The sequence below is a fragment of the Meleagris gallopavo genome, chromosome 8, assembly GCF_905368555.1.
Source record: "Meleagris gallopavo chromosome 8, MGAL_WU_HG_1.1, whole genome shotgun sequence".
Taxonomy (NCBI): domain Eukaryota; kingdom Metazoa; phylum Chordata; class Aves; order Galliformes; family Phasianidae; genus Meleagris; species Meleagris gallopavo.
In genome coordinates, this window is record NC_139411.1 from 28,116,818 (window position 1) to 28,144,485 (window position 27,668).

The following is a 27,668-nucleotide window of genomic DNA, read 5'->3' on the forward strand; positions in this document are numbered from 1 at the left end:
GTAGACTTGGAATCCCTGCAATTGCATTCCCTACAAACCAGCATTTCTATTTGCTGATTATTTTCATACTCTTAGATAATTATTCTGTAACCCTCAATATTTCATCATATTAAGTAGGCTATGTTTAACTGCTAGCTCGCGTATAGAAGCATTCATTAATCTGTCTTAATTCCCTTTAAGTATATTTTCATTATTCTTAGGCACTACATTATTCCCATTGAAAACTGAGACAAAGTATCCATGTGCTATTTCGAACATTCCTAGATTTTTTTTGTAATCTCTGTTTTGTTTCTGGTATTCTATGTTTTCTTATATGTTACTTTTGTGCTCCCTTTTACATCTGAGAAACTATTTCATGCTTGGTTTAGTTGTGTGAACCAACTCAGCTAAGTTCTCAGCCCTGCTCATAATTCTGTATCACTCTTGAAAAGATCCATTATGAACCATGAAAAGATGTAGAATAAGATACTCAGAACACTGACACTTTTCTGTCTCTTGTTTCCCTTAGTGCTCTCCAGAAAAGTCCTAAATGCAGAATTACATTAATTTCAACAACTAAGGAATATTGGCTAGAATACAGAAATAACTGACTAAACATTTATGTATGGTCATGCTAATCAAACCTTATCATTTTCAGATTACAGATTTGCAATGATACTTCTGAATTGCTGGAGCCTGTCTTAAAGAATGTGTGGAGAAACTGGGAAGTTCCCAAAGAAATATGGAGGACCGAACTTAGTATTTTTCTTTACTGTTTGGCACAACTTTGCAAAATACAGATCAAGTTTTGAGAAAGGTACTAAGAGAATTTGTTAATTAAATTGCAGATACTTAGAAGAAAAACAAGCAAATATAAACTACTAGTCAACCTTGGTTTGCAACAAACAGATCATGTCATGCTATTGTTGTTTCCTTCCCTAAAATGCCAGCTGGCTAGATGGGTGAAACTGAATCAGTACTTGTATTGTAGCTGACTCCTGGTAAAGGATTTTTACATCAATACTGGATCTTTCATACTTCCATATACCATATTCTTATAATTAAATGAATTCTTAAATCCAAATGGCTGTAAAATAGAAGACCATACTGGGGAAAGTGTGAGCTCATCTATTTTCTTCTTATTATCTTCCCTAGGCTTCCACTGTTAGCCATTGCCACAGACAGGCTCGGTTGTCCTTTGATCTGAGTCAGTGTAACTATGATCATGATCTTCCATATGGTCTACAGTACTTGCTATTATTACTGTACACAGTTGATTGAAAACTTGCTCTTGGTCAATAGTTTCCAATGTCTGATTATCCAGGGCTTCACTAAAGGGATCACACAGGAGTGTGAGCCAGGTCAATTCTAGTCAGTGCTTTTATTAAAGACTTGGAAGAGTGTGCTAAATACTGTGTGTAGCTCAGTGTGTAGTCTTGAGGAGGAGAAGAAGAAAGAAGTTGTTTTGGAGGAAAGGAACACAATTCCAAATACCATGAGAAAGGGGAAAGCTAGAGTGGAACATTCACTACAGACAAGAGGATCACAAGATATTTAATTACAATCAATTTCACACTCACATGCAGGCTAAGGAATGTCTACAAACTGCCCAGCAGAAAATGGTCTAAGAATATGAAGAAAGAAACAAGAGGCTGAGAGCTAACTGATGCAGAAAGGGTGGCAGAAACTGGTATATTCAGCCTAGAACACAGGACAACCAGGCAGGACAGCAATCTTTCTGGTGTTCCTAGAAGTACTGTCTTTGCAGCTGTTCCCTGGCTCCACATATCAGGCAGACAGTCCTGAGTGCATTTTTCTGCCCTAATTGTGGAGTTTAAATGGACGGTCTCCTGCAATGCTTTTCGGCATTCCATGCCTAAATCTGATGTCATCTACTCAGTAGGTTTTTAATGGATCATTCTTACAAAATTACAAAAAACAGTGTCTGTGCATTGGACTCTTCATCATCAAGTCCTCCGAGTAAATAATTTTTTCTCTTCTTTTTTTTTTCTTCCTTTTTTTCTGGCGCTGGGATATCTAACAATGTTCACAATCAACAACAATTACTTCTCAAATGATATTTAAGCTATGTTTATTTATTTTAGCAATGAAAGAGGAGTGTTAAAAACACCATCAACAGAAGCATAATTATGATATGATTAAAAAAAAATAGAGAGGCAGGCCAAAATATGTGAAAACACATTCAAAACCACTGTTATTCGCTCTCTTTTATAACTCTGTCGCCTCGACTACAGCTATCACTTTTGTATTCATAGAACTGACTTGCTGAAGGCATTTTAAATATTCTGATTTAATTCTCAAAGTAGGAAAAATGTAATTATTTCAAAGGAAGCAATTTTTTTTTTTCTATCTATTCTAATTCACTTTCCTTCTGTTATCTTCTTTCAATAAGCTTTAAAAGACAAACCCACAAGAATTATTTACATGCATTTCACACAATCTGTGAATAGACATTTAATGCTTCTGAAAGAAGTCACTGTAGTATCAATGCAAATTATTAATTTATGAATGTGATTTTCTAGTTGAATTTAATGTTTTTATTATCCTGACTATGCACCGTGTCCTGGAATACATATGCAAAAGTATGCCTTGAAGCCTTTCAAAATTCCAGCATTGAAGGCAAGTAATCTTCCTGAAGCATTCGTGGAAAAGGATACGAATGGGATAGAAGTATGACTATAGGTCTCTTTTATATTCCATGTTTAAAAAGGATGAAATCTATATAACCTAACATCTGTATCAACAGGCAGTTATGTAATTTACTATTGTTAAGTCTTCACTGAATATGTTCCTCCCACAAAGGGCTGTAGAATCATAGAATGTAAGAATCGTTAGAGTTGGAAGGAACCTTTAAAGGTCATCTGGTCCACTCCCCTGCCATGAACAGAGACACCTACAGTTTTATCAGACAGCTCAGAGCCCTGTCAGCCTGACCTGAAAGTCTCCAGGGATGGGGTATCAACCATCTCTCTGGGCAACGTGTTCCAGTGCCTCATCACTATTATTGTAAAAAACTTCTTCCTTACATCCAATCTAAATCCCTTTTCTTTTATCTTGAAAACTTTTCCACTTTCCCTATCAGAACAGACTCTGCTAAAGATCTACAGAAAAGAGGGCAGTTTGGGTCCTTTTTTTTTTTTTTAGCTTGGATTTTATAAAGCAGCTTTTACAACCTGGAGATTGGTCAGACCTTTTCCACAATATTTTGGAAGAAAATGGGATTCTGAAAACTGCTCAGATGATTTTGAGGGAGTAGGGACAACAGCTTATGTCCGAAAAAATAAATAGAATTGGGACCCTTCCTACAAAATGGTTTGTAACTGAAAAATATCATATGGCCCAATTTTGATGAGAGGTTTTATAAGATCATTAAGTTTGAATTGTTATGCTAAGAGCAAGCTTTCAGTTTTAGGATATATATTTCAGTCAAACTGAGATTCCTGTTCCTCATTTCCTTGGTTTGGGCACTTGGTCATTATTGCTGGCTGACTCATGCCATCTGCATTTGCCAAATGTGTAAGGAAACTGCCATATTTATAAGCAGGAACATGATAGATGGAATGATAACATTAATCTTATGAAAATTATTAACATAGAGATCTAATAGCATGCAGACAAATTCATTTGGCCTTGTAATGGATACCATAAAGGTTTAATAGTTGTCTAATCTTGCACTAAATACCTCTCCTGTTATGAATAAAGATAATAATGCAGTTCTAGTCATCAAAAATATTATTTTCCCTACATTGGCAGTAGCAAGTAGAAACAAAGCTTAAAGAACCAACAAAAATAGCTTAAAGTCTCCTGAAATAGCAAGAGGAAAGAAATAATGACAGCTGTTCATCTGATAACTTAGCAGCATTGTATATGAGTTACTGAGAATTGATTCAAATGTAAAAAAAAAAAAAGATTTATTTTTGTGAATTAACTGTAAAATAATCAATTACTTTATGTGTTTCGGTTAAGATTTTTCTATATTTAAAATGTGCTCAACAAGAAGAGATAAACTAGCATGCTGGTGTTACACGGTAACAGGAAACACACTATACCTAATTGATCAAACGTATAGGATTTTCAACAGATTGCTTACCATACTTCAGTTCAAGATTATATTATATATCTTGCATGAAACTACTCAGAGTCCTCAGAATGTCAGGTTTCTTTAACGCCCCTTTATTGAGAAGATTTAAAGGCACCCATCTTCTTATAGAAATTCAGAGCAAAATGGATAATGTCTGTTAATAAAAGTTAAAAAGCTAATCTTTTTATATGTGGAAGGCACAAATAATTAAATTCTGAAAAGATTTCTTTCACTGTTGTAACTTCTCCTGTATTTATTTAAAGCAAACTCCAGTTTTCCAGACAAAGAACTAAGAAAATATATGAAGAAGAGGCAAATCTAAGGCTGTTTTTTGCCCTGCAATGTGCACTCCAGATCTGAGAAGTTCTTTCTCCATTAGCAAAGGTATTACCGTTATGCCAAGATAAATAAGAGCTCTGATAAATGTTTCAAAATGAGCCTCATTTGTCACTTATCCAAATGCTATAGAACAGCAAAGTAAAAAAGTTCCAAGATAATTGTTTATCAGCAGAACAGACAATTGAACTAGACTCCAAAATGCTGCAGAGGAACAATGTGGATACCTGTACAACAGGTGCAGTGCTACTATAACCAAAGACAATTGGAAACTTAAATTTTAGAAGGCTAATTTTTCCTTTTGTAATTCAAGGGACCCATGAAGCCCTCCCAGATGGAATTATACAAAATCTTGGATGTAAGACTCAAACGGAGATATCATAATGCAAATAGCAGGCTCTCTCCTTGTAAAGAACATCTGCTGGGAAAATGCTTACGTTCCTACTGAAATGGGTTCTCCACTGCAACCAAACATGTCAGAGGGATTACAATGTTACTTCTTAATGTGCTTTTTCATGTATTACAAATGTACTGAATTTTCCCTAATTCACAATTTTGTCACCTGAAAAAAAAATAGGAATTTTGAGCACAGAGAAATATGTTGTATGCATATGATTTGTTGAAGAATTACTTCTACATTTTTCCATATTTTTTATTGTATGGATTTTTGTAATTTCCTCCCTGTAAGGAGGAAAGAAAGTGTGCATTCATGAGTCCTTTGTGCACTCATGAGTCCTTTGCTGAGAAATCCAGCAGAAGTGGAGAGCTTCCAGCCTGTGGTTTAGCCCTTTACTCTTACTCTTCCAGAGGTAAAGACTAGACTGTGTTTATTCTGAGTTCATCAGGAAATTTGAGATAGGTCATTAGTTGTAGGTTATTACTGTATTTATTATTTGTCTTCTTTGCTGTCCTGCTCCAGGATTTCAGAAATAGCTGAGATTTTCATTTTGCTTTTTATTACTATTAGGAACTCAAATATATTCAAGCAGAGATCATCAAGTATTTGTTCTGCTATCCCTGTGCTCCCCACACTCTGCTGGGCTTGGGTTGGAACCAGTCTGTGGAAGGAGCAGAACAGCTGCAGCCTCCCCAGCCATGCAGTGGGTGACCAGCAGGAAAGGGAGAACAAAAATATGCTCTGGATTTGTGTTAAAACCTGTCTATTACATTTTACCACTTTACACTTCTTGCTGTCTTTTAACAATGTTATTTTACACGGTAGGGCTAAAACTTTGATTTTAAAGGGCACATTATAAAATTAATTTTGAATGTAGACTATGTATTATGCAAAAGTTACTGGGTTACTCACTGTTTGCGGTCTCCCTCTGTCAGCACTGCAGCTCAACACCACGTTCCACATGGTTAGTGCACTTTGTCATGTATATATGCTGTTTCCCAGTACAGGATAGCTCAGTCTTCAGCCCTGAACAGAAAATGATAATTGTGGATTTATGCTACAGAATAATTTGGTTTTATTCCTTCATGAAGAGTAGAAAAATACCAAGGTAAATAGATGACAAATACAAAGGTCACCATGAGCAAAGGAAGACCAAAGAGTTGTAGGCTGCAAAGAAATTTTGGTGTAAATACGGCAGTTCAAAATTAGAGAGTGTAATCTGTAAATGAAAGCATTAAAAATTAATGTTGCTAATGTTAAGAACAGAAGAGGAAAATGCTTTGTAACTACAATCCAGTGATTTCTAATTTCCACTTTGTATTTTTTTATACGAAGACCATAGGGCACCATCTGATTTGTAACCTGCCACTGTTTTACCTTTGCCTCTTTCTTCTTCAGCTATCAGAAAATCAATTTTTGAAATAATCTGAGCATGTAAAATCTAGAAATAAATTACACTAATAAAATTTTTATACTGACCTGAAATTACACACAAAATCTTTCTTTCCTTCTTCCTACGCAAACAAGAGAAGAAACTTGTAGAAGAAACTTTACTATTAGCACAGAAGCTTGATTACAAAGGGCAATTACTAATTTTGAAGTACACAAGAAAGGCATGACCTGATTACAGCACCGTGATTAAGATACAGATATAGATTAAGATTAGGATATACTGATATGACCGGAAGAGCAAAATTAAAGTCACCTTTCTAACAGCTAGTGATTTACAAAAGATTTATACTCTGCAGAAGTGGAAGCCAAGCAAAGGTAATTCACGTTTTACTTTTATTCTGAAACATTTAGGTTCATACCATTGCATCCATTTCTGTAAAAGCTAGGAAATTACACACCTTTAAAATAGTGGCCCTTATCCTGATTCTGAAGCATTTGTACATGCATGGTTCACTTAATATGATTCTGAACTGATGAGTTATTCGCAATGTTAGATCAAGCACATATCTGCAGGAGTCAAAAATCATCAAGTCTTTTTTCAAAGACTGGTCCCACTTTGATTTTTTTTTTCAGTGTCCGAAGGAATCTTTTACAGAACTGTTAATGGTGCTGAATGGTCATTCTCAGACAGTGAGAAGTATAGTTGGAGCCAGACTCTTCTTTCTAGGATGAGCAGTTCCTTTGCCACAATTAGACATTGAAGCACCCTTCACAAAAAACAGTCGTTTCTTTAACAAGTGACACTGAACACTATCCCAGCCTAGAGCAGCTTTTTCAGCTTGAAATACAAAAGCAGTCAAGTCTCAAAAACTTCAAAGAATGCTTTTCATTTTCTTTTCTCCTTGATCCACTGATAGAGCAGTTCATTTTCTTGAATTTTGTGAAATGACTTTTTCAGTCATCAGACCTGTGTAACAAATCACTGTCTCAATCACCAAATGCTCCCATTTGACTCATCCGCTTTTGCTTTGGCCTTTGGGTAGGAAGCCTCATTTCTGTAACATTTTCTAAATTCACTTTTGTGAACTCTTCTCCTCCAGTTGCTCTTTGCTCCATTTTAAAAAATAATTGCATTTCCTGCAACATAATGTGTTAGTCTCAGGTTTTTACATTTCACCAGAACCCACATTTTCTTTCTTACACAGGGCAATGTCTTCTTTTTAAAAGCACAATTTTATACCATGCTACGACTATAATGTGTGCTTTTTAAGTAGTAAATGCTACAACATAACATTTGTACAGAATTCTCAGTTTCATTCTATTAACTTAGACCAGCACTAAGGCATTTGTACTCTCATGTATATTGTTTTGCTTCTTGTAGTCAAAGACTTCCTAATTTCTGTTTTTTTTTTCTGCTGCAGTCTACTCTAAAGACAGTATCTCCTTTGAGGAAAACTCTAACAAGACAGACTGTCAATAATTCTAATCTTTCACAACATGGAAAATGCTGGAAGGATATCAAGTTCCTTTCCTCCAGGCTTTTTCTGCCTCAGAGCAAATAGGCCAACTTCGCATAGGTATGCCCAACAGGGATTGTAGTTAGACTTTTTCAAGGTGTAAGAACAAATCCTGTAATATGAATTATATTCTCAACCAGCTATTTACATTTCCAGGTATTCGATCCAGTGATGTACAAATCAAAAAGCTGCAAAAGCTCAGAGCACAGTAATCTCATCTGCAAGGCTGCCCCAGAATAGCATACAATGGCATACAACAGATCCTTGTGTACAGAGACCGACTGGGAAAGAAGTGCTGTCATTTCCCATTAAGAGTGATGCATCTGAGTTGAACCTAATCATTTTAACTTTGTTTTTATGTAGTCAGTTTTCCCATTTTCTTGGGAATTGTATGACAATTGCAGATTTTAGCCTACTTCCATAACTGCTAAGGTTAGGCATCAGTCTTCAAAAGACAAATAAATCTGAACAGCTATGTTATTAAAAATGGATGGTGAACACTCCACAGAAAAGGAAGATAGAAGGAAGAAAAAAAAACCCAGCTTTTGAACACCACAAGAATAGTATAAAGCATTTGGCCCTAGAGAAATAAAGTCAGAGCTGTTTGATCAAAAATCCCCAAATCCTGAGTAAGAATCAAGGGTTCAGAAATGCACACAAGTTTGACAAGATTCAGACGGTCAGAGGCCTTTTGACTCCCCAAACATCTTTCTCCTGCCCCTACCCTACAGCTCCTCTGCCAGCTCATTTCCATTTGTGTGTTTCCTGGGTGGGCTCCCTCAGCACAGCTGTGCCATTGTGCTCTTCCTGACCCAGTTGTTCATGTTTCCCTATCCTGAAGTTTCACCCTGAGCCCTCACTTCTCACAGTCTGTGGTCATCTTTCCAGGTGGCTTCCCTGCACGGTGTGGTTTCTCCCCAGAGCCTTGGAGCAGCCACCAGTGGCGAGGCTGAGGCTGGAGAACAGAGTCAAGGCCTGGCAGCACTTGGGGCAGAGTCCTGAGGGAAGGGCTGCGGGTGGGAAGGGCTGAGGGAGGGCTTATCCTGCTCTACCCTCCCTTCAGTGTATCCTCTGGCTTGAAGCAGCGAGCCCTGCAGGGAGCAGTGAGCCCTCACACACCTGGACCTGCCCACAAGTCAGAAATGAACCTGGATACTTTGTTCCAACAAATTGAGCTCACAGAAAAGAAGGCAGGCGAGAAGAGGCGCCTCATCCAACAAGGTCAGCCCCATGGCCGCCATCTTGCATGTCCCACAGCAGCGTTGCTGTAAGTGGCCTCTCCATATTCCAGAGCATCCCAACAAAAGTGGGGTGGCACCACTGTAAAATCATGAGGGGAGTTTTGCTGGAAAAGCTTTTCAGACAGACATTCCATGACTTCTTGCCAATGCCACTGCTTTGTAAGAACAGAATGTTTACAAACTGACTTGCTTACAGGTTTTCCTTGTTTTGCAGTTAAATTTGACATAAACAAATATCATGAAAAAACTAACCAACTAAAAGAAGAGCTGAACACTGCAAAAATAAAATTAGAATCTAAGGTAAGTAGGAATGTTTGTAGTACAAATAAGAAATACATTACAAGTATATGAATTATTCTTGTTGGAAATAAATTCATGAACACTTCCAAGACATGTGCTTCACTCACTGAGATAGACTGTGATGATCATCGCCAGTGAATCTATGTGCTTCTTGTATGCAGAGGTCTGTCTGTGGCTTTCCTCACAAATCCAACCCTGCAGGCTGACTGGGTGTGCTCACTGCCTTGCTCACCTCAGGGTAGGACGTGCCCAGATAACATTTTCAAACCCTGGAAGCACAAAGACAGCACAAAGGTACAAGAAAGCCATGCTGCTCTCCAGAAAAGAGCTGGGCAGGGAGCAGATGAGCTGTTTGGGGATAGCGTGAGCAGCTCTTGGAGCTTCTTACAGCACTTTTTCATTTAAAGGATGCATTTATTAGAGGCTTGGAAATAACTCCAGTGTTGCCCACTGCCATTCCTTAAAGGCCTTATTTGTTTCACAGAGAATATGTGGAAACATTCACTGTATTTACTTCACAAGATCTTGAGTCATATACTAAAGACCTTCCTGTGAGCCTGGGTTCAGCATTGTGCCAGGCCTTAGAGTTTTGCTAGGGACACTCTAGACAGGAGAAAGTTTCCAAACCTATTCAACACTTTTAACATTTTGTTATGATTTCTGTTTAACCAAACTGCAGTCTTAAATTTAGATTAACCATTCAATTTTGCAGAGCTCTTTCACCATTAATACCTGTAAGTACAAATGACTTAAAAAGTCTAGTTACCATCCCTATGTGTTTAAGTATCTGTAATGATGGAATGTGTATGCACAACAGGAAAGCTTATGGAGTCTTCTTTGAAGTTAGAACTGTTGTGCATTTAGATAAACATCTTCAAGAACCTTCTGGGGATTACCTCACATAGATGTTTTGAGGATGGTTATTATCTTTCCAAAAACAGATTCTTCTGTAATTTTAAAGGGATATTTTATTTATACATATAAATATATACACACATAAACATTACTATGACAGGATCAGATAAAGAAATTCATAAACAAATATTCACTGGTTGTAAAATGAGACTATAATCTTGCAAGCAGTTGGTCATGTATGCATGCCACGAAAGACCTTTAACACAGTAACTTATTTAGCCAACACATTATATCTGAGTGATGTTTGTTAGATAAAGCCTTTTGTAGTATTGCTCCTACATTTATTTATGAACACTATTTTATGTTTATACTGCTAATTTGTTATTGATGCAGTGTGATTTACAATCAACATTTATGTGGAAGGTATAGAGCATCCCAAGAGTAGAGCTATTATTGTACATGACTAATGGGAAGAGCTGAAGAACTGTTACTAATTAAATCTTAAGTGCCTTAGCCACCTAATGTTCTATCTGGTATCCACAAAAATATATTTTATTTGCCTGTTTATTCTGACATTGATTCATTTATAAATAGGACACGATACAGAAAATAAGTGGAATGGAAAAATGTATTTCAATCAGACTGTATTTATGCTTAAAGATTACATAAATATTGAAATTATTAAAAGCAATTTACTTTTCAGTACAGGAATTAAGTTTACACGTGTCTACAATATTTAATGTAATTCAAATAGTATTAAATAATGTTGTTCAGTTACGCTGTTTAATTTGTCCCACACCAAATAACTGCACTTTAAAAGCACTGATATCCAAGCATGTACATGCACAGGGGTTTATGCCTGAGCAAGCAGATGAGCCTGAGTTCAAACGTGTTTTGACATCTATTTCACAGAGACTGCCCGTGGTCAATCCAGGGTTCCCAGGAAATACTGTTTATTTTCTCTGTTCAGTAAAATCAGATAGCATGTAATTAGAACCTGAATTATAGCATTTTGCCTTTCATACCTCAATGATTTCTTAAAAAAAAATCTATTGCAAATGCATAGATTAAATAGGCATCTTGCAGATGGAGAACCTATACTGCAGTTAGTTATGTTCGGTAATATAATTAAAGAGATATAAGACCATCTACTCTCTTACAATTAGTATGCAACATAAATATTGCTGAGACAAGCACCTCCTTGATGCTTAGCATGCCAGACATATCAGGAATGAGGAAGTCTGGTCCTTTCCTGTCTGACTGTCTCACTCCAGACTTAGCTCTTGATTCCATCATCCTCCTCCTTTTGATATCAGATGCACTTCCTCTGTGCTCTTTCCAAAATCATCTGTATTATTTTTCAAATCCTCTGATTTCCACCTCTAATATCACTACCATTTGGTTTTTCTGTTTCTGCACGTGCAAACGTATGTAACACCTTGACTATTTAGTTTACTTCCTGATACTAACTCTGTGCCTCTAAGGTCTGCTAGCAGTTCTGCAGTTCGCTTTCTTTTCCCTAATTGTTCTGAGTATCACAGTCTGAGTCATTTTTTGAACACCTTTTCTCCAGTACGTCAAATGAATGATTCTCATCCTCTAAGACTTTTCAACGCTTAGCTGTTCCCCATTTATCTGCTGTTATATTTTCTCATCTGATATCAACTTTGGTTAGATAATGATGCAGAAGATGCAATGGAAAATTGAGAGGAATTCTTCAGCAAATTCTGAAAATGCAGTGGTTGAAAGGCATATTTTTCTATCAGATAAACTACTGGCTACAATGTATAAAAATGTGTTTAAAACCATATTCAAAATTAGAGTGTGAGTTCCAGAGAAGTTTACAGCCTTTCTTCTATCAATAGTTTTACTGTCACACTTCTTTGGCTAAGAATTTCAGCAACTGTCCTGAGAAAAACATGAGCACCTTTCTCATTCTTTCTCCTATGCAATACTAGCATTGTAGAGCTAATCACATATGCAGCCAGTCAGATAACTTCAGCCAGAGCAATGATGTTGGACCTCTATTCCTCTGATGTTGTCTGGTTTGATATGAGACAGCCTGTATGCATCAAGACGTAGGCCATTGTGTCAAGGTTGGATAAAAAATTTTGTGTGATCAATATCTTTCCTGTTTTTAACCTGAGATTATTTTATATAAACTGCATAGATTTAAAAATACCATTTCAGGCAGACTGATCAGCAGCAAATTTGTCTTTTAAAGAGAGGATACTTTCCCAAAGTACAGTGGTAAAATGGAAGATTTGGGGTGAAAGTGGGGGGAAGAGCTGCTATGCTTTTTCTAGTCCAGAAGCAGTAGCAGTTATACCAGCTGTGTTTTAACCAGACCAAGATCCTTATGTCCAATATAAAAATATATGAAATAAAAAACCAATAACCTTATTTCATAACTTTTTGTTTTCTTTTGGAAGGTTCAACAGCTGTCTGAAAAAGTGTTCTTCTTAGAAATTTTGAAGAAACGTGAAGACAGCTTAGAGAAACAGAAAGCTGAACTTATAAACCAGAAAAGCATTCTTCTCAAAAACTTAGTATGTTTCCAGCTATTGTATTCAAGTAGCTCATTTGTACTGTACAAGTTTATGCAGCCATATAATTTGAAAAAAATATTATAAATCTGAATAATCAATTTTTCTTCTTACACCAGCATACTTAAAATTGTAAATGTAGTTAGATTATTGCTTTGAATTTTAAATTTAATTCTCATTTTAATAATCTAGGGTAATGTATACTGCAGTTTACCTACAAAGCTCATTTCACATTCTTAATTTCAGTTTCTAAGGTCTGCTATTGTGTGACTGAGTTCCAATCATGACGCATTTCCTTTCTAAAAGAAAAGCAGAAAAATCTCACCTTCTGGTGACTGGTGACTTCTCTTGGACTGTCTTAGCCACTGTAAAATATACTGAGAAGTATCAGAGGAAAATCTCAGGAACGCCAACACCGCATTTCAGGAATCCAGGCATTCCACATTATCTATTTTAAACCAAAAACACTTAGCTCCCTTTTGAAAAGTAGTTACTGCAGCGTATGCAGGCAACAACATGTTCAGTTCACTGCCATGCTAACCTGAATATTGCCCTCCTCTTTCTGCTTGGTGTATCTCTGAGTCCTTACGTAAGGTCACACAAGAGTAGTCTCCTCTGCATATGTATTCATATCTCAAATCAGCAGGTCTGAATTTTCAACATTTAGTACAAATCGCCAGTATTACCATTAAGTCCTTACTTTGATTACGTAATATTACTTCAACATTCAAAATATTCCCTATCTTAAATATAGGAAGAAAGAAATAAAAAGAAGTAGTATAAATATCATAGAAAAGTTCCTCTGAAGAAAGTAGGCTCTGAAGAAATGTGAAATTTGATTAATTATAATTGTGAAGATTTGAAATGTGGATAATTGTTTCATTCTTCCTGTATATAAAGCTGTTTCTTCTAATCTAATTTGGTCAGCATTTTTTTAAAGGAATTTACTATTACCCTTGTCTTTAGGGTTATTTTTTCCAGAGAATGAAACAACTCCCTGTCAACCATAGCTGACTTAATAGTTAACAAGGGAAATAAAGCAAGTCTGCACAGGAGTAAACTTCAACTTTATTTAACAGCAGACTAAAAAATAGTGGCCACAGTATGCTACGGACTTTAAATAGAACTTAGCTGTAATTTCAATAATGAGGTGCACGTAAAACCAATTACACAAGTATATAATTTGACTTAGTGAATTTCAATTTTTATTTTTTTTTAAAGGAAGAATATATCCTTCACTCTATAAGGAAAAAAGATTAAAACAGCAGACAAAATGCTAGAGCTCTAGGCCACATTCACATTCTCCCAAGTCAGGAAATGTGAATACATGACATATATAAATTTTAAGCATAAGCAGCAAGTATGTTTCCGTCTGCTAGTTTAACAAAGCCTTCATTTTTTCCACTTAAGCACTTAATTTGTCGTTTCTTTTTTTCAGACAGATGTAAGGAGAAAAATGACTGAAGAGGAAGATAATTTTACTAGGGAAGTAACAGAGTTTAATGATGAGTATGGACTAACAAGCAATAGAGAACTTATGATTAAAAAAAAAGTCAAGACTGAAATAAATGATTTAGAGAATGAAGCTGCTGTGTTAAAAAATGGTAAATCTGATATTAAATTATGTTACTGGAGAATGCAAATCAGTAAAATATAACTGCTAAACAATAATTTTAACCCCATTCTCCTGCTGTCTGAAACCACCTCTTAACACAAAACTGAAAAAGAGTGGCCTGGCATACCACATTATATAAAGATTATTAAAGCCTCTTCTACTCTCCAATCTTTTCAGACATTTCCAACCATGTTTATTTGTGTTAAGAATATGAGGTTTCCCAGAAATGAGAGTTAGATAGAGAAGCAATCCTTCAGCAAGGACATAGGAGTCATCACAGATCACAAGCTGAACATGGTTCAACATCAGAATACCAGCACCATACTAAGCCGTATAAACATAATTCTAACTTCTAAGATATGGAAAATAATCCTTCATTGTGTGTAGGACAGTTAAATTCTTAACTGGTGCTAAGATGGATGTTGCATTTCAAGAAAAAGCGTGCACTAGCTAGACACAGTCCTCATGGGAACAGTGAGAATGATCAGAGATGTGGAGGACATAAGAAAGGAAAGGCTGAATGAACTGGAATTATTTAACCTCTGGAGGAAGAGTGCTGAAAGATGGGGATCTGTCTTCAAATGTTTAAAGGTTTCTGTATATGAAGGCAAGTCACTGTCACTAAAGTAACTGTAAAGCAAAATATTTGCAATTATTTGCATGCCCAACAAACTGAATGTGTCAAACATCTTAGGAACATTAAAATAATTTATTTTCATAATTAGGAATTAATTATATGACGTGTAATTTCCAGTGAATTGCTTTTAAGTCAACTACTTTTGGTTATATTTATGGTTCTTTGTCACCAAATGAAAAGATGGGTAAAAGTAGTCAGGAATATTTAAAATTATATCATGAAGACTTAAACTACAATGCCTTTAAATTTAAAATATAATTGTTTATTTCCTTAGAAATGGAGACAATGGAACATAAGAATGTTCATTTAAATGCACTGCAGCTGCAGAAGAATGAATTAAAGCAGGAATTATTTACTCTCAAAAGTGAACTCAAAGGTGTGCTTTATAATCAGTTGTTATGATAATTATTTCTTCCCTGACAAATGATTCCAAAAAATCTTTTCTGTCAAGTTATTTTTCTCAGTAAGAAGTCATAGAAATAAGATTTTATATATTTTACATTATGCAATAAATCATTTTAGGATGAGTATAACAAGTATAGTGGACTTCATTAAGATTTATGCTGAATGTCTCTGATACCAAGATGTACAGTTTTGCTGAATCATAACCTATAAATATGAAAAATAAAATTCTACTTTTGCTAGTAAAATATTTACTTAACTGGAGAATTGTTCCAGAGTGACCTTAGAATCAACGTAAGTCTTGTTTAAATACCATTAACTTGTAATTAAAGAATGTTATTAAAATGTAAGTGTTTAACAAGCAACATGACTTAGGCTGATAGAGACAGATGTGGCTGAGGTGATACATCTCTGATTTGTAAACTCCATAGTTGTTTTCTACTGACATTTGTGCATTATTATATGAAAGGCAATGCATAAAAAAGGAGTCTACATGCAAGGATGGGGAAAATGTGTTGAACCTACAAAATAAACAAGTAAAAAGGTGCAGAGGAAAGAAAAGTTCCGTGACAGTGGGGCTGTCACGGCAACAGGGTGATTATTTTACAAACATGTAAATAACATCATAGTAAATGAGTTAGGAAAGATAGACTACATATATGGTCACAGATTGTGTGGGAAAAGGAATAAGATTTTATAAAAATTGAATGAGTATATCAATTACAATACTAAAATAATGCATGTTCTTTATTCAGATGACTTTTCCCTACAGTTTAACAGCAAAAAGTGCTAGCTAAATTTAAAGAATGCAGACCCTCTTTGAATATGGATGATTAATATATATTTATAAGATCATTATTATTTTTTTAGGCCTTGAGAAATTAATCAAGGAGGCTGAAGGAACGATGAAAGATTTAGAAGCAGAAAATGTCCAAGTGACTGAAAAACCTCAGACCAATCCAGAATGTTTAAGGTAAGAGTCTCGTGTTAGTAGATGCTTAAATTTATGTTTAGCTCAATAATTACACACCAGTTCTGGTGGTAGTGACTATTTTATCTTTCCTATACAAATTCACTGGAAATCAGGAGTATCAATTGTGTTTCTCACAAGCTACAAACTCCTGTTGTTTGTTACAGACCTTCACCCTTACATGCATGCTGCAACAAACTAAAAGCTGAAAGCAGTTGAAGGGAAGTCCCAGTCAAACTTGGGGGAAGAGCAAACTTGGGCAGTAGGAAAGTTCTTCCGTTTTTGGAAAAACAGTAGTGATACAAAGAATATCAATGAAGTACCCAAATGCTATACGCCCTAAATGAATGAAGCTTCCACAGAGCCTGATGGTGATAGAATGGAGGGGCCACAATAACCTCTTCAGCTCAACTGGGTTTTGCATATTGAACTTATTAAATGAAGACTTATTTTCTTTACTGTTCCTAACATCAGTTCAGGTGTGACTTCTAGTTAAGCTAATTTAGAACAATATTTTGAAAATTTAAACAAGACAGAAGACTTTCACACTCTCTCTTAATAGTGAATGTTGCTTTCTAGGAACTGACCTCACATATGTTGCCTGTTTCTCAAATTTGACATTTGCATTTTCACCATATACAAAAGAATGTAATGTTCAGTGCAAAGGCACTCCTTCTAGAAAAGAGTTGGCCCAAATTTTTCTCTAAAAAATTATTAAGGAAAAAAACAACTTTTGTTAACATCACAGTTTGTTCCTATACATTTCTTAAGTTCTTGACTATAATAAATAAATGCAAGGTTTCTTTTCCCCTGAAATCTTTCAGTGGAGAAATAAAATGTTGCAAGGAACACTGGGATTTTTTCTGAATGATGTGTTAAAGACCTATATCTTGCTGAATACCAGTTTCTGAAAGAAAATGATATATCAGTCCCATTACTAACTCTCTTCGGCCTCTTACACAGTGTTGAGACATGGCCAAATTTCCTTCAACATAAGAATTAATTAGCTCACAATTCTGCACACAGTGGCAAAAACTTTGCATTCAACATATACATAAAGGACAATGTAAATAATAATAGCAGTTGCAATTCTGTTGCAGTTGTAAGACAGCCTGTTATAATTCACTCCCTTACATTATTCATTCCATCATGATATGTTAGGTTTTGTGATACATGAGGTTGTCAACTTCTTTCTAAATAACACATTTCCCTTGGAGTAGTTTACTGCCGTAATGCCACTTAATATTCAAATTGCTGTAATTAGTTTTCTGTAATGGGTTTCCTATGTATAAGCTACAGAAGTAGCAGACATTAGATTACTTTAAATCCCCAGCTCTGCCACTGATTCACTATGAGATCCCAATCCACGCACGCCTGTCTTTCTACTTAGTTCTCTGTGGAACTATACTTTGGTGTCACGTAGGTGGAAGACACAACAGGGGATAAAATAGTCTGAATTTACAACCAAAGAAAGAGGGATGATGAGATTTTTTTTACTTCATAAAATGCCTAATATTATGGTCAGGATAACCTGGCACTATTTGATAGCTGCACATAATGCCAAATCTAAATAAAGTGCCACTACTGTTACTACTGCAGCAGAGCAGGTGCTCAGTCAGTGCCATTAGTCCCTCTGCAGCAGATTCTTGAGTGAACCATCCTGTCCACTCCTCCAGCTGCCCTCACTAAGGGAACCTGAGAGTATAGAAGCATTTCTGTAGCAGTGGAAAGACAAACTGGACTGATCCTCAGGACCCAGGCAAACAGGGAGGCCCTCCCAACAGGCTGTATGCATCACTGGCTCTTTTGAAGGATCTTCTGCAGCCAAAGCTCTAATTAATACAATCTTAGATACACTATTGATTGTACATACTGTGCTTGAGAAGCAATATTTTGAAGCCTAATAAGACAAGTGTTTTCTTTAATTAAAGTTTATTCCCTTCTTATGGAATCTATTGTAGGAATATATTTTTCGTTTTTACTGAGCATTGCATTTAGTGTATGTTATTCAGAGAAAAATTCTTTGACGTAAGACAAACAATGTGGATCAAAAATACTTATTTTTTTTCTGATAAGTAAGCACAAAATTTGATTTTCTCTATTTTACTGAGTAGGAAACCACACCACTTTTTAAATGCTAAAAATACCAATGTGTTTCATGGTTCCTTAGAACAAATGTGAGAGACAGTCAGCATCAATAACCTGATATATGTAGCTCCCAGGCCACCCTGTAAGTCTGTTACTGTATCACATACCTAGTCTCAGCTTAAAAATCAATATCAGAAGTAGCTGACAAGGCAAGAATCTTCATTACAATTAAGTATATCTCTTAAAGTAAATTGTATTTCAGCTGAACAGTGTAGCCAGCTAATTCAAATTACAGCAATTTGTCTTTGATCTGAGAAAAATGCCTTATACCATATCTGCAGTTTCATTTCTCCCAAATCTACCAAAGAATTACATAAGGTCACAGGAAGCACACACTGTTAATTCCAACTATTGGTGCTGCAATCACAGCTAGTTCTAATACATGAGATACTGAAAAAATCTAAGCAAAATTTGAATGTTGAGAACAGATGTAGTTATGGATAAGGACTAAATTTAAAATAAAATTTGGATTTGGGGGGGCCAGGTATACACTTTTCCAAAACTTGTCATATTTGGAGAAAAGAATAGTGGTCAGGCACTGGAACAGGCTGCCTAGGGAAGTGGTGGAGCTACTGTCACTGGAGGGGTTCAAGAAGGTGGGCATGGTGGGGATGGGTCAATGGTTGGATTAGATGATTGTAGAGGTCTTTTCCAACCTTAATGATTATTAATGAATCTTAATGAAAAACATATTATGGTTTATATGAGATATAAATGATTGCACTATATATTAGGTTTCTTAAGAAATACAACAGTAGTGAAAATCACTACTTTCAAAATGCAGCATCTTAATATCTTGCCTGGAGGGAATGTTTTTCTGCCAAAATGCTGCCAAAGACACGATTTCCTTTTCTGCTGATGTAAGCTGGGAGGTGTCCTATAACCAGTAATGATTCTAAAACACGGCAGCAATAATCTTCATGCCAAAATATGGTAAAAGTAATTAGGACAAGGATCACTGAACCACTACAGCCAACTTGAGAGAAACAAATCTACCAGGAACCCCAAAATTCAAGTCGGTAATGTTCCTTGAGATCCTTGAGAGTGCTCCAACTTCTTGTTGGATAGGGAAAACTGCTGTCAACAGTACTTCCAATGGCAGAAAAGCATGTTACCTGACATCTGCTGCTATAATCTGCCTATCACTAGCTTCTGAACTTTCAAAATTTCACTTGTACTGCCTTGTATAAAGCAATCATGAATAACAGGTGAATAAAGTACATTCTGTACCTAAATTAATCATCCCTAGCACAACTGGAATGTTCCACATCTTTCAATAGTTTTGTTTTTATGTACGTTTGTTGCTGTTGCTATTTGATATGCTCCAAAATTATTTATTTCAACACTGACTCTTCCACTCCTTTTTTGAAACATAGAAATGTCCATAAATATAACAAAAGCCACATCTTGCACATGCTTTTTATTTCAGAGAATTGCTCACTTTCGTATTCTTGTTTAGATTATTGTTCTTCAGTTTATTTTTCAGTTTATTTTATTATTACTTACACACCAAACCTTTGATTTCCAGTATATTCCAAGCATGTATGTGGAATATACTGACTGCTGCAAAAATAGGCTTGTATGTGCAGCATTAAAAGTGGGGTTCTTCATCAGAAATGATGATTTCATAGGGCATTTCACATTTTCCTAGGGCAATCTTCAGTGTTAGGCTTTTTCTTGTACTGAACTACATTCTGGTATTGCTTAATTTATTACTGAATTCAAATGAATGGGTCTTTCTATTCTTTAAACTCTTTTCCATTTTTCTTTTCATAAAAGTTCTAAAATGTTACTGAGCATGAAAAGAAAACAAAACATTGAAATTCTGCTATTTTGCTTACTGTTCCTTTCTGTAAAGGTAATGAGAGGGAGGAAAAAAGACTAGAAAAATAAGATACTTTAAAGCCAATCATAAAAATTTAAAGAGCAACAAATATTCAAGATTTAAACAACCTGAATTTCCTCAATACGTGAGAAAATAATTATGTAATTAAAGCCTGTTCCAGTTAACAATACATAAACCAAAAATAATTTGTAATTTCAATTCGTTTTATTCAATCCGTAATTTTCACTCAGGAAGTTTTGAGGTTTTTGTTGGTGATTACACCTCCATTGTTAATCTCAGATGCTAAATTTTTCATGGTTGTCAGCATTCTTCGTGCAGTTCTCGACAGCACAATGTGCTTTCTTACTGACCTGAACATAAAGTATGTAAAGCACTACAAACAAAGTAATAGATCGAAAATACAAAGGCATACAAATTTCTATTTCTTGCTCTCTCCCTTCAAGACACTTCAACCTCTTCGTCAGTGTAGGCTCCCTAAAAGTCACATGTCTCATGGTATGGATGCATCATTCAGAGATATCTTCAAGAAAAGTGGTCTTTTTCATGAAAGGGATGCGATGAAAATCAAAGCCTTATTTTAATCATTTGCTCTGCCAGTGTCAACCCCATGTACAGAACAGCAAGAGAAGAAAACTTTGGCAGAACCTCTCTTGAATTCCATTTCCTGGGCTGGTAGCAAATAGCACCACTTAAATGGTATAAGACAGAATCAAGCAGAGCCTTTAACTGATATAAGGAAATACCTACTTATGGCATTTCACTATTATTTTAACTGTAGTTACTTACTACATTATTTTATTAATTTTTTGTCTTCTTTCTCATTTTAATTTTAGAATAATGTGCTGCCTTATGTAAGGCAATCCAGAAATAATTTTAATCAGAATTTATTTAGACTAAGAGCAAGCAATTTCTACTTAAAATTTTCACAGTAGTATAAAGGGAGACTGTTATTTGAAACCTGAATATCTGTTCTGAATGACTGTCTAAAGCCATGTTTCTGGTGGTTTTGAAAAAACATTTTGCAATTAAATTTTATGTTAAATTTATAATCAGGAGATATCAATCTCTGGAGTAATATATGTGGTTTAAAATGAGTTTTTTAATGACAATCTTCTCACTGATTTTTAAGCTTTTACTTTTAATAGCAGTGTCCAGTGAAACTATTATAGTTTGAATTATGTTAAAAATGCTTCAATTATAAATTGTGGTATGGATTTACAAAAAATAGATCAAATTTGACTAACGATATCTTTCTTTCATAAGACAGCAATTGGTTAGGCAAAAAAAGTGCAATGTCATCCATCTAGATGTTAGTAAAGTATTTAATATCCCACTATTAATTAAGCTGAAGAATTTGTATTAAAAATTTTGAGCAAGGAAATGACTAATAGGAACATCAGTAATAGTCCTGAAAAAAAAAAAAAAAAGAGCTGGAAGAAGGTAACTTCAGTCACAATTGATCTTACTCAAGTTTTTCTATGTCTTCGGAATAGCAAATGTTTTAAGAAAAGAAAAGAACTCTAGTCCTTACACAGCAAAGAGAGGAGTAATGTCTTTACAACTAAAACAAAAACCAAGAAATTTTTGATACTGCTGATCGTGACAATTCCATCTGGAATCTTTCACCTCATTTTCAAGAAAGATGCATTCAGCCTGGAGTGGGGAATGGAGAGCCCATATTGCAAAGGAAAATAAGGATGTGTCTTTCTAGCTCTAAGAAAATATTACATTTCCCTTCAAACAAAGCAGCCCACTATAGAAATAATAATTCCAGTAATAGGACAGCTGTGCTAATCCCCCTAAAAAGAAGTCTAATTTTACCAGTACAGTACAAAAGTCAAAATATTCGAACTAGAAGGATCCTTGACCCATATTTATTTTCCATGCCTTTCAATAGAAAATATGTTCCAATGCTAAGCAGTCCATACACTCTTGGTTTGCTATCTGTGCAGAAGATCTTATTTTAAATGTGCAGCTTAATTTCATGTGTTTTAAACTTTCCATGTTTAATCAATTACAATAATAATATATTCCTTAAAGCTCTTCCAGTGAAACCACCAGTTTTGTACTTTTATACAGTGTTCTTCTATTTATTTTCATTTACATTTAATTCCAATTGTTTCATAGCCTAGTACGCTGTTTACTTAATTACATCTTGCTAGCATTTATTATAAATCCTACATCTTAATTTTTATTCTATTTCTGAGCCATCGAACATGTACTTTTATAACTTATTTGTTGAACTCAAGTGCTTGAGTTTGTGTTTCAAGATACTAATTTCCATTTAGGACTCATTTTCTCCCTTCCACAATTAATTAATAATAGTCTGAACTACATTGACTGCTCCAGTTGTATCAATAGTATTTTTAGTTTGGTCATGTCAGCAAATTGTAGATACCCTGCAAAATCTTGTTGCTTTTTTGCTCTCACAATACACATTAATCTAGTCCCAATACTGAAGTGAGACTGAGTGGCCCCAATACATTAGCTTTAGGTTTGGCCTGATACTGTAAGCCAGTCTTTTATTCTTTTCTTCAGTTTAAATAAAATCTTAAAACCTTGATAAATGTTTCTCCTGACCTTTCTGATAAAAATTCAGGAAAATCCACATATATACTCTTGGGTTTATATATAACTTCTAAGAGAACTCTCAGTTTTGTATCATAAATCCTATTCTTTCTTTACCAGCATCAAGCAATTTGATTTATAATACTCTAATGTTTTCCCTTGTACTTACAGTTAAAAAACAGAATGGCAATCATATGCAAGTTGGAGGCAGAAGGAAAGAAGAAGAATACTTTCTTTCTTGTCTCACTAAAATATAACCAAGAAATGGTCTGGTCCTTTTGCAACTCTAACAATAACCAGGTCAGGTTATCTTTTGTCTTCTGCTTGGACAAAAAGGCTGCTAAAATGTATATTCATCCACCTATCTGAACAAAGTATGTCTTCTTTGAGATCTCTTTACATAAAATTATACTTAAATTGTAGTTTTGGGCTACTGAGTCTTGATCCAGTATTACAAGTCTGTGGATGATTTTTGGCCGGATCTGTCTGACAGTAACGTTTTTTTCATCACACTTCAATTCATAATATCAACATCTATTGATTTCACAATTATTTTTCCTATTTGCCTTCTGCATATACAGCTAAAATTCAAGTAGAGTGCATATCAACCACAAATGCCAATGATATTTAATAGATGTGCTCATTTCACAGCTGCAAAATCGATCATCTTCAGTGATCTCCATCTTCATCTCTTTGTCACTTCTAGTATTCTAGAGTAATGGAAAATGGACCATTGATAGCTGAGGTCAGCCTTGGGCAAGCTAGCATTCAAAAAACATTCTGATGCTATTGTCCCACCTACGTGATTTAAGGCCAGATTTTACTATTGCCATTTATCTTTAAACTTTTTCAAATGTCCTTTCACAAATAAGGCATTTCTGGCCCAGCTTTTCATTAGAGCCCACTACCTGAAATTCAGTAATGTAACAATCCAATGTCAATCCAGTGCCATTACATTTTTTTTAAAGTATATCTGGCGGTCTCATAGAAGATCAAAATGCTAAAAACTAAAACAAAGGACATGCAAGGCCAAAAACTAAAATGTCTTCTCAGATTTTTTTCAATAGATTTGCTTTTTATCATAGTTGTTAGGAGAGTATAATTGTCATATTAATCCTTGTTCTGGCAAAAGGTACATCTCTTTCCATTTCCGAAGGTGACAGAAAAGCTGCCCTACATCTAGACAGGATAGTTCCATGAATAATTGGTTTGCACATTCAATCTGATAGTGAAAAGATGAATATGAATATCCTGCTTATCTGAAATGTAAAATGAAAAAAGCTAAGTCTCCTTCCAGGTTAAGCATTATTTTGAATAGTTCCATTGTCTCACATTCCTTCTGGTAAAACTTCATCATTTATTCAGTAACTCAGGCGTCTCCAATGCATTAATTGTGTAGACTGTAACATAACAGACAGCCCTTGTTTTGTGAATATAACATTCCTGGCACATACTGTAATTATCTAGCTTCTAAATAAGAAAAAAAAAAAAAAAAAGGAAGACCTGAATGCAGAATCAATTGATTAATGCAAAAATTAAACACCACGTTTGAATAAATGACTTTTATCATTGCTACCCAGTGCTTTACAAGGAGCTGTGCTGTCACCACTTTAAAAGTTTTCTAAAATATTTTAAATAAAATTTAAAAATCCGAACGCAGAGCTTTACAGTTTCAAAGCACACCATCGGTAGTAATTCCTCCACAATCCCAGGATACAGATAAGCACCTGTTACTCTTATCTTCCAGTTGTTCTGTCCTTAGTGTACACCTAACATGGATGGATATCACCCTTAACTGACAGCCACCAAACAGTCTGTGCATCAGTGCTGCAACGTCAAAGACAATGAGAGAACATTTTCTCAGAGATGAACAGATTATGACTTTCCTTATAGTAAGTTCAGTAACGTAGGGCTTTTGTTTCTCTTAAAAGAAGGTTCTACTATCCTACCAGCAGAAAGTGCAGAGTAAAATAACGAGGAGAGAAGGCAATGAGGTTAAACTGGTTTAATCAACATCAAAAGCTTAACTTAGAACTTGAATTAAGCTTTTCTCAATGCAATGGTCTGTAAACTAGCACTGTACTACAGGACTCCGAGTATTTAATTTCTCAGAGTTCAGAATTTCCCTTTGTTCAAACACCTGCATGTGTTATGAATATAGAGGAAATATTTCCAGAAGAAAAGGCATTTCCTGCTTTGTAATATGCACACAGGGCTGACACTGCTTCCATATTGATGGCATAACATTTATATTTTCTAGAGAAACAGCAAAAGAAGCTTGAGGTTCAGTCCTACTACTGAACCTACTACTATTCTAATGCCACACAGTGACTAAGCTATTTCTCTTATATTAAGCTATGCCTTTACTATTACCAAAGCCATTCAGATATCAAATACACATTTTCTTGTGAAGAAAATCAAGTCTATTTGCACTAGGAGAAGTGAAGAAGAGCATTATTTATATAATAGGATTAGATTTTTTTTTTTATCTTATATACTATAAGAAGCAATAAAAGGTTGCTACTTCTTCTTTCGACCTCAATAGAAGCAGGGTTCTGCTTTAATGCATTAGATTAGTGATTTAATGAGAACCAAAACATATACCTTTCCTCATTTTTTCAGTCTGTCTGTATGGCCCACAATACTCAGCATCAGTTGCTGAAACTGCATGAAGAGTAAGCAGCTTCAGCTCTCTTGTGATGCTTCCCTTCCAACAGCCATGGAAAAACTCAATGTAAAGTATTCATCAGACTTTTAAAAGCTCTGGCAGAGTTATTTCTTGGACGCTGAGCAGTAATCTAAACCAATGTAGTCGCTGCTGAGAAAAGTTTCGGTGTCTACTTTTAGAATGAAAAATGACCTACGGGTTCCTTAAACACCGATGTTCCTCTTGGAATCTCTTTTTCTATAGAAGTCTTTTTTTCCTCCTAGATGAACTACATTTTTCTGGATTTCAAAAAAATGGATCTGTGACCCTGGTTTGTAGGCAGTGCTAGATAAGACAAGTCTTCTGTCTCTTTTTGTTCTCTGAAGATATTTGGCTCAGTAGCTGCAGCAATTGAGAATCCTGTTGCTGTTTGTTTTTACAAATTGCTTCCATACTGATGGTAAAAATAGTTAGGTGCTGTTTGTAAATACTATTTCATGCCTCAAGCAGACAAGAAAAAGCTCTGATTTTCCGTCTGGCTCCATACTATTTGATTTCTTAATAGATTTGAGCCAGTTAGGAAGCTACTAATGTTTTTAATTAAAAATAATTTCAATTAATAATTTTAATAGAAAATTTTTACTGGGGGCATCCTGTAAGCCTGAAAGAATGGGGAAAAAAAACATGCTCTTTTCAATAGGAAAAATCACTACATTAAAAGTAGGCCTTATTGTAGAGGAGCCTATGGATGGGTATGGAATACTGACTGCACAAGAACTACCACATTGGGTCAGGCAGAGGGCTCATCTAAGCCAGTGCTTCTCCACTGGCATCAACTAGTGGATGCTCAAGTAAACAAGAACAGCACCATATGGTGTTTCCCAAGTACTGACACTCATAAGTTTAAACAATGAAAATGATCATCAATGAGGTCATTTGTCTAATCAAGCATTTAGTCAAGATACACTTTTTAAAAATCTAAATTGCCATTTTCTGAAGTTCTTCACATTGTCACCATAACTGGCAGTGGTGAATGAAATCCAATGATAATGTATGAGAGCAGCACTTTGCCAATTACAAAAACTAGCAAACTTAAATCCTAATCGTGCCACAAATCAATGAGAGTTTTCTCACATTAGTCAAATTGACAACTGGGACCAAAACTGAACAAAATAATCCAAGCAGCAATTTGCTGCTATTAAAAAAATTGTTAATTTCTTCGGATACAGGCTTAAGAAAGAACTGGAAAATTACAAAGATGATGACTGGGAAAGCATCTATGAGACTCTTCGAACAGAAGTTGAAATTCTGCAAATGGTATCCTATTCTCACTACATATTTTAAGTGCTTGATATTTATAAAGGTGTAATTTAAGATGATTAGCAGTGGTTTTAGATAAGCGTTTTATACTGTGTACAAAGCCAAACATCCTTGCATTGCAGGTGCACTCAATTCCCATCTGTTTTAACCGATTGTTTCCAAGTGTCCAGAAATATAAGCAAAAAAAGAGAATTTAAAGATACATTGTTAAGAGAAGAAAGATCTTTACGGGGTATAGCAATAATCATTAATTTCTTGAAAGCTGCAAACTACTATGCATTTAGGAGCTAAGTTAATCTTTAACTCCAGCTGTCAGTTAAATGAAAGATGGGAATATGGAGAAATAAGACCATAATTGCATCCTTTTAGGGAAACATTTTATTTTGCCCACTCACAATTTCTTCACAAAAATCTGTTAAATTATGTTTTTCTCTAGATGTCAGCCCTAACTCACATTTTTTGATTGTCAGTCTGTGTAACAACACAAAGAGAAGAAATGTTTTGAAGTCTCATTTTTGAAAACAAAAGGTTTTTTAAAAGTTCATTTTGGAGCCCCTGATTGAGTTGTATGAAGATGCAGCTGTTATTCTGCATCAATAGCGGAATATCAGTCATGGAAATTTTGTATTACTGACTCATGATCATTTTCAAATTCCTGTTGGAGGAATGTAACTTTCTTCTGCTTCATCCATTAATTTTATTATGCCTGTCAAACTTCCGAAACAAAAACAGTGTAATGTTTAAAAGCTTCTCTGTAAAGAACACAGTGAACTCATTCAATTTGATTTTCTATAATTCAATTCTTTCTGTTTTCCAGAAACTATCACAGAAAAAGTCTTCAGACAAGTGA

At 35.2% G+C, this 27,668-nt stretch overlaps 1 protein-coding gene across 1 annotated transcript; it reads left to right on the forward strand.

The window, feature by feature from the left end:
* The first annotated feature begins 8,865 nt into the window (after positions 1-8,865).
* Positions 8,866-27,668, forward strand: CCDC172 (coiled-coil domain containing 172). The gene is made up of 8 exons (XM_031554602.2): positions 8,866-8,944; positions 9,179-9,264; positions 12,552-12,668; positions 14,104-14,269; positions 15,192-15,293; positions 16,190-16,292; positions 26,728-26,815; positions 27,636-27,668. Exons 1-8 carry the CDS (start codon positions 8,866-8,868, stop codon positions 27,666-27,668), a joined length of 774 nt encoding a protein of 257 aa, XP_031410462.2.

What these genes read in the sequence shown, in the direction of transcription:
- CCDC172 (XM_031554602.2), top strand. Translation starts at nt 8,866, where the DNA reads ATGAACCTGGATACTTTGTTCCAACAAATTGAGCTCACAGAAAAGAAG. An exon ending in GAGGCGCCTCATCCAACAAG is followed by an intron (nt 8,945 to 9,178) that starts GTCAGCCCCATG and finishes CTTGTTTTGCAG; the next exon opens with TTAAATTTGACATAAACAAA. An exon ending in ACCAATCCAGAATGTTTAAG is followed by an intron (nt 16,293 to 26,727) that starts GTAAGAGTCTCG and finishes CTTCGGATACAG; the next exon opens with GCTTAAGAAAGAACTGGAAA.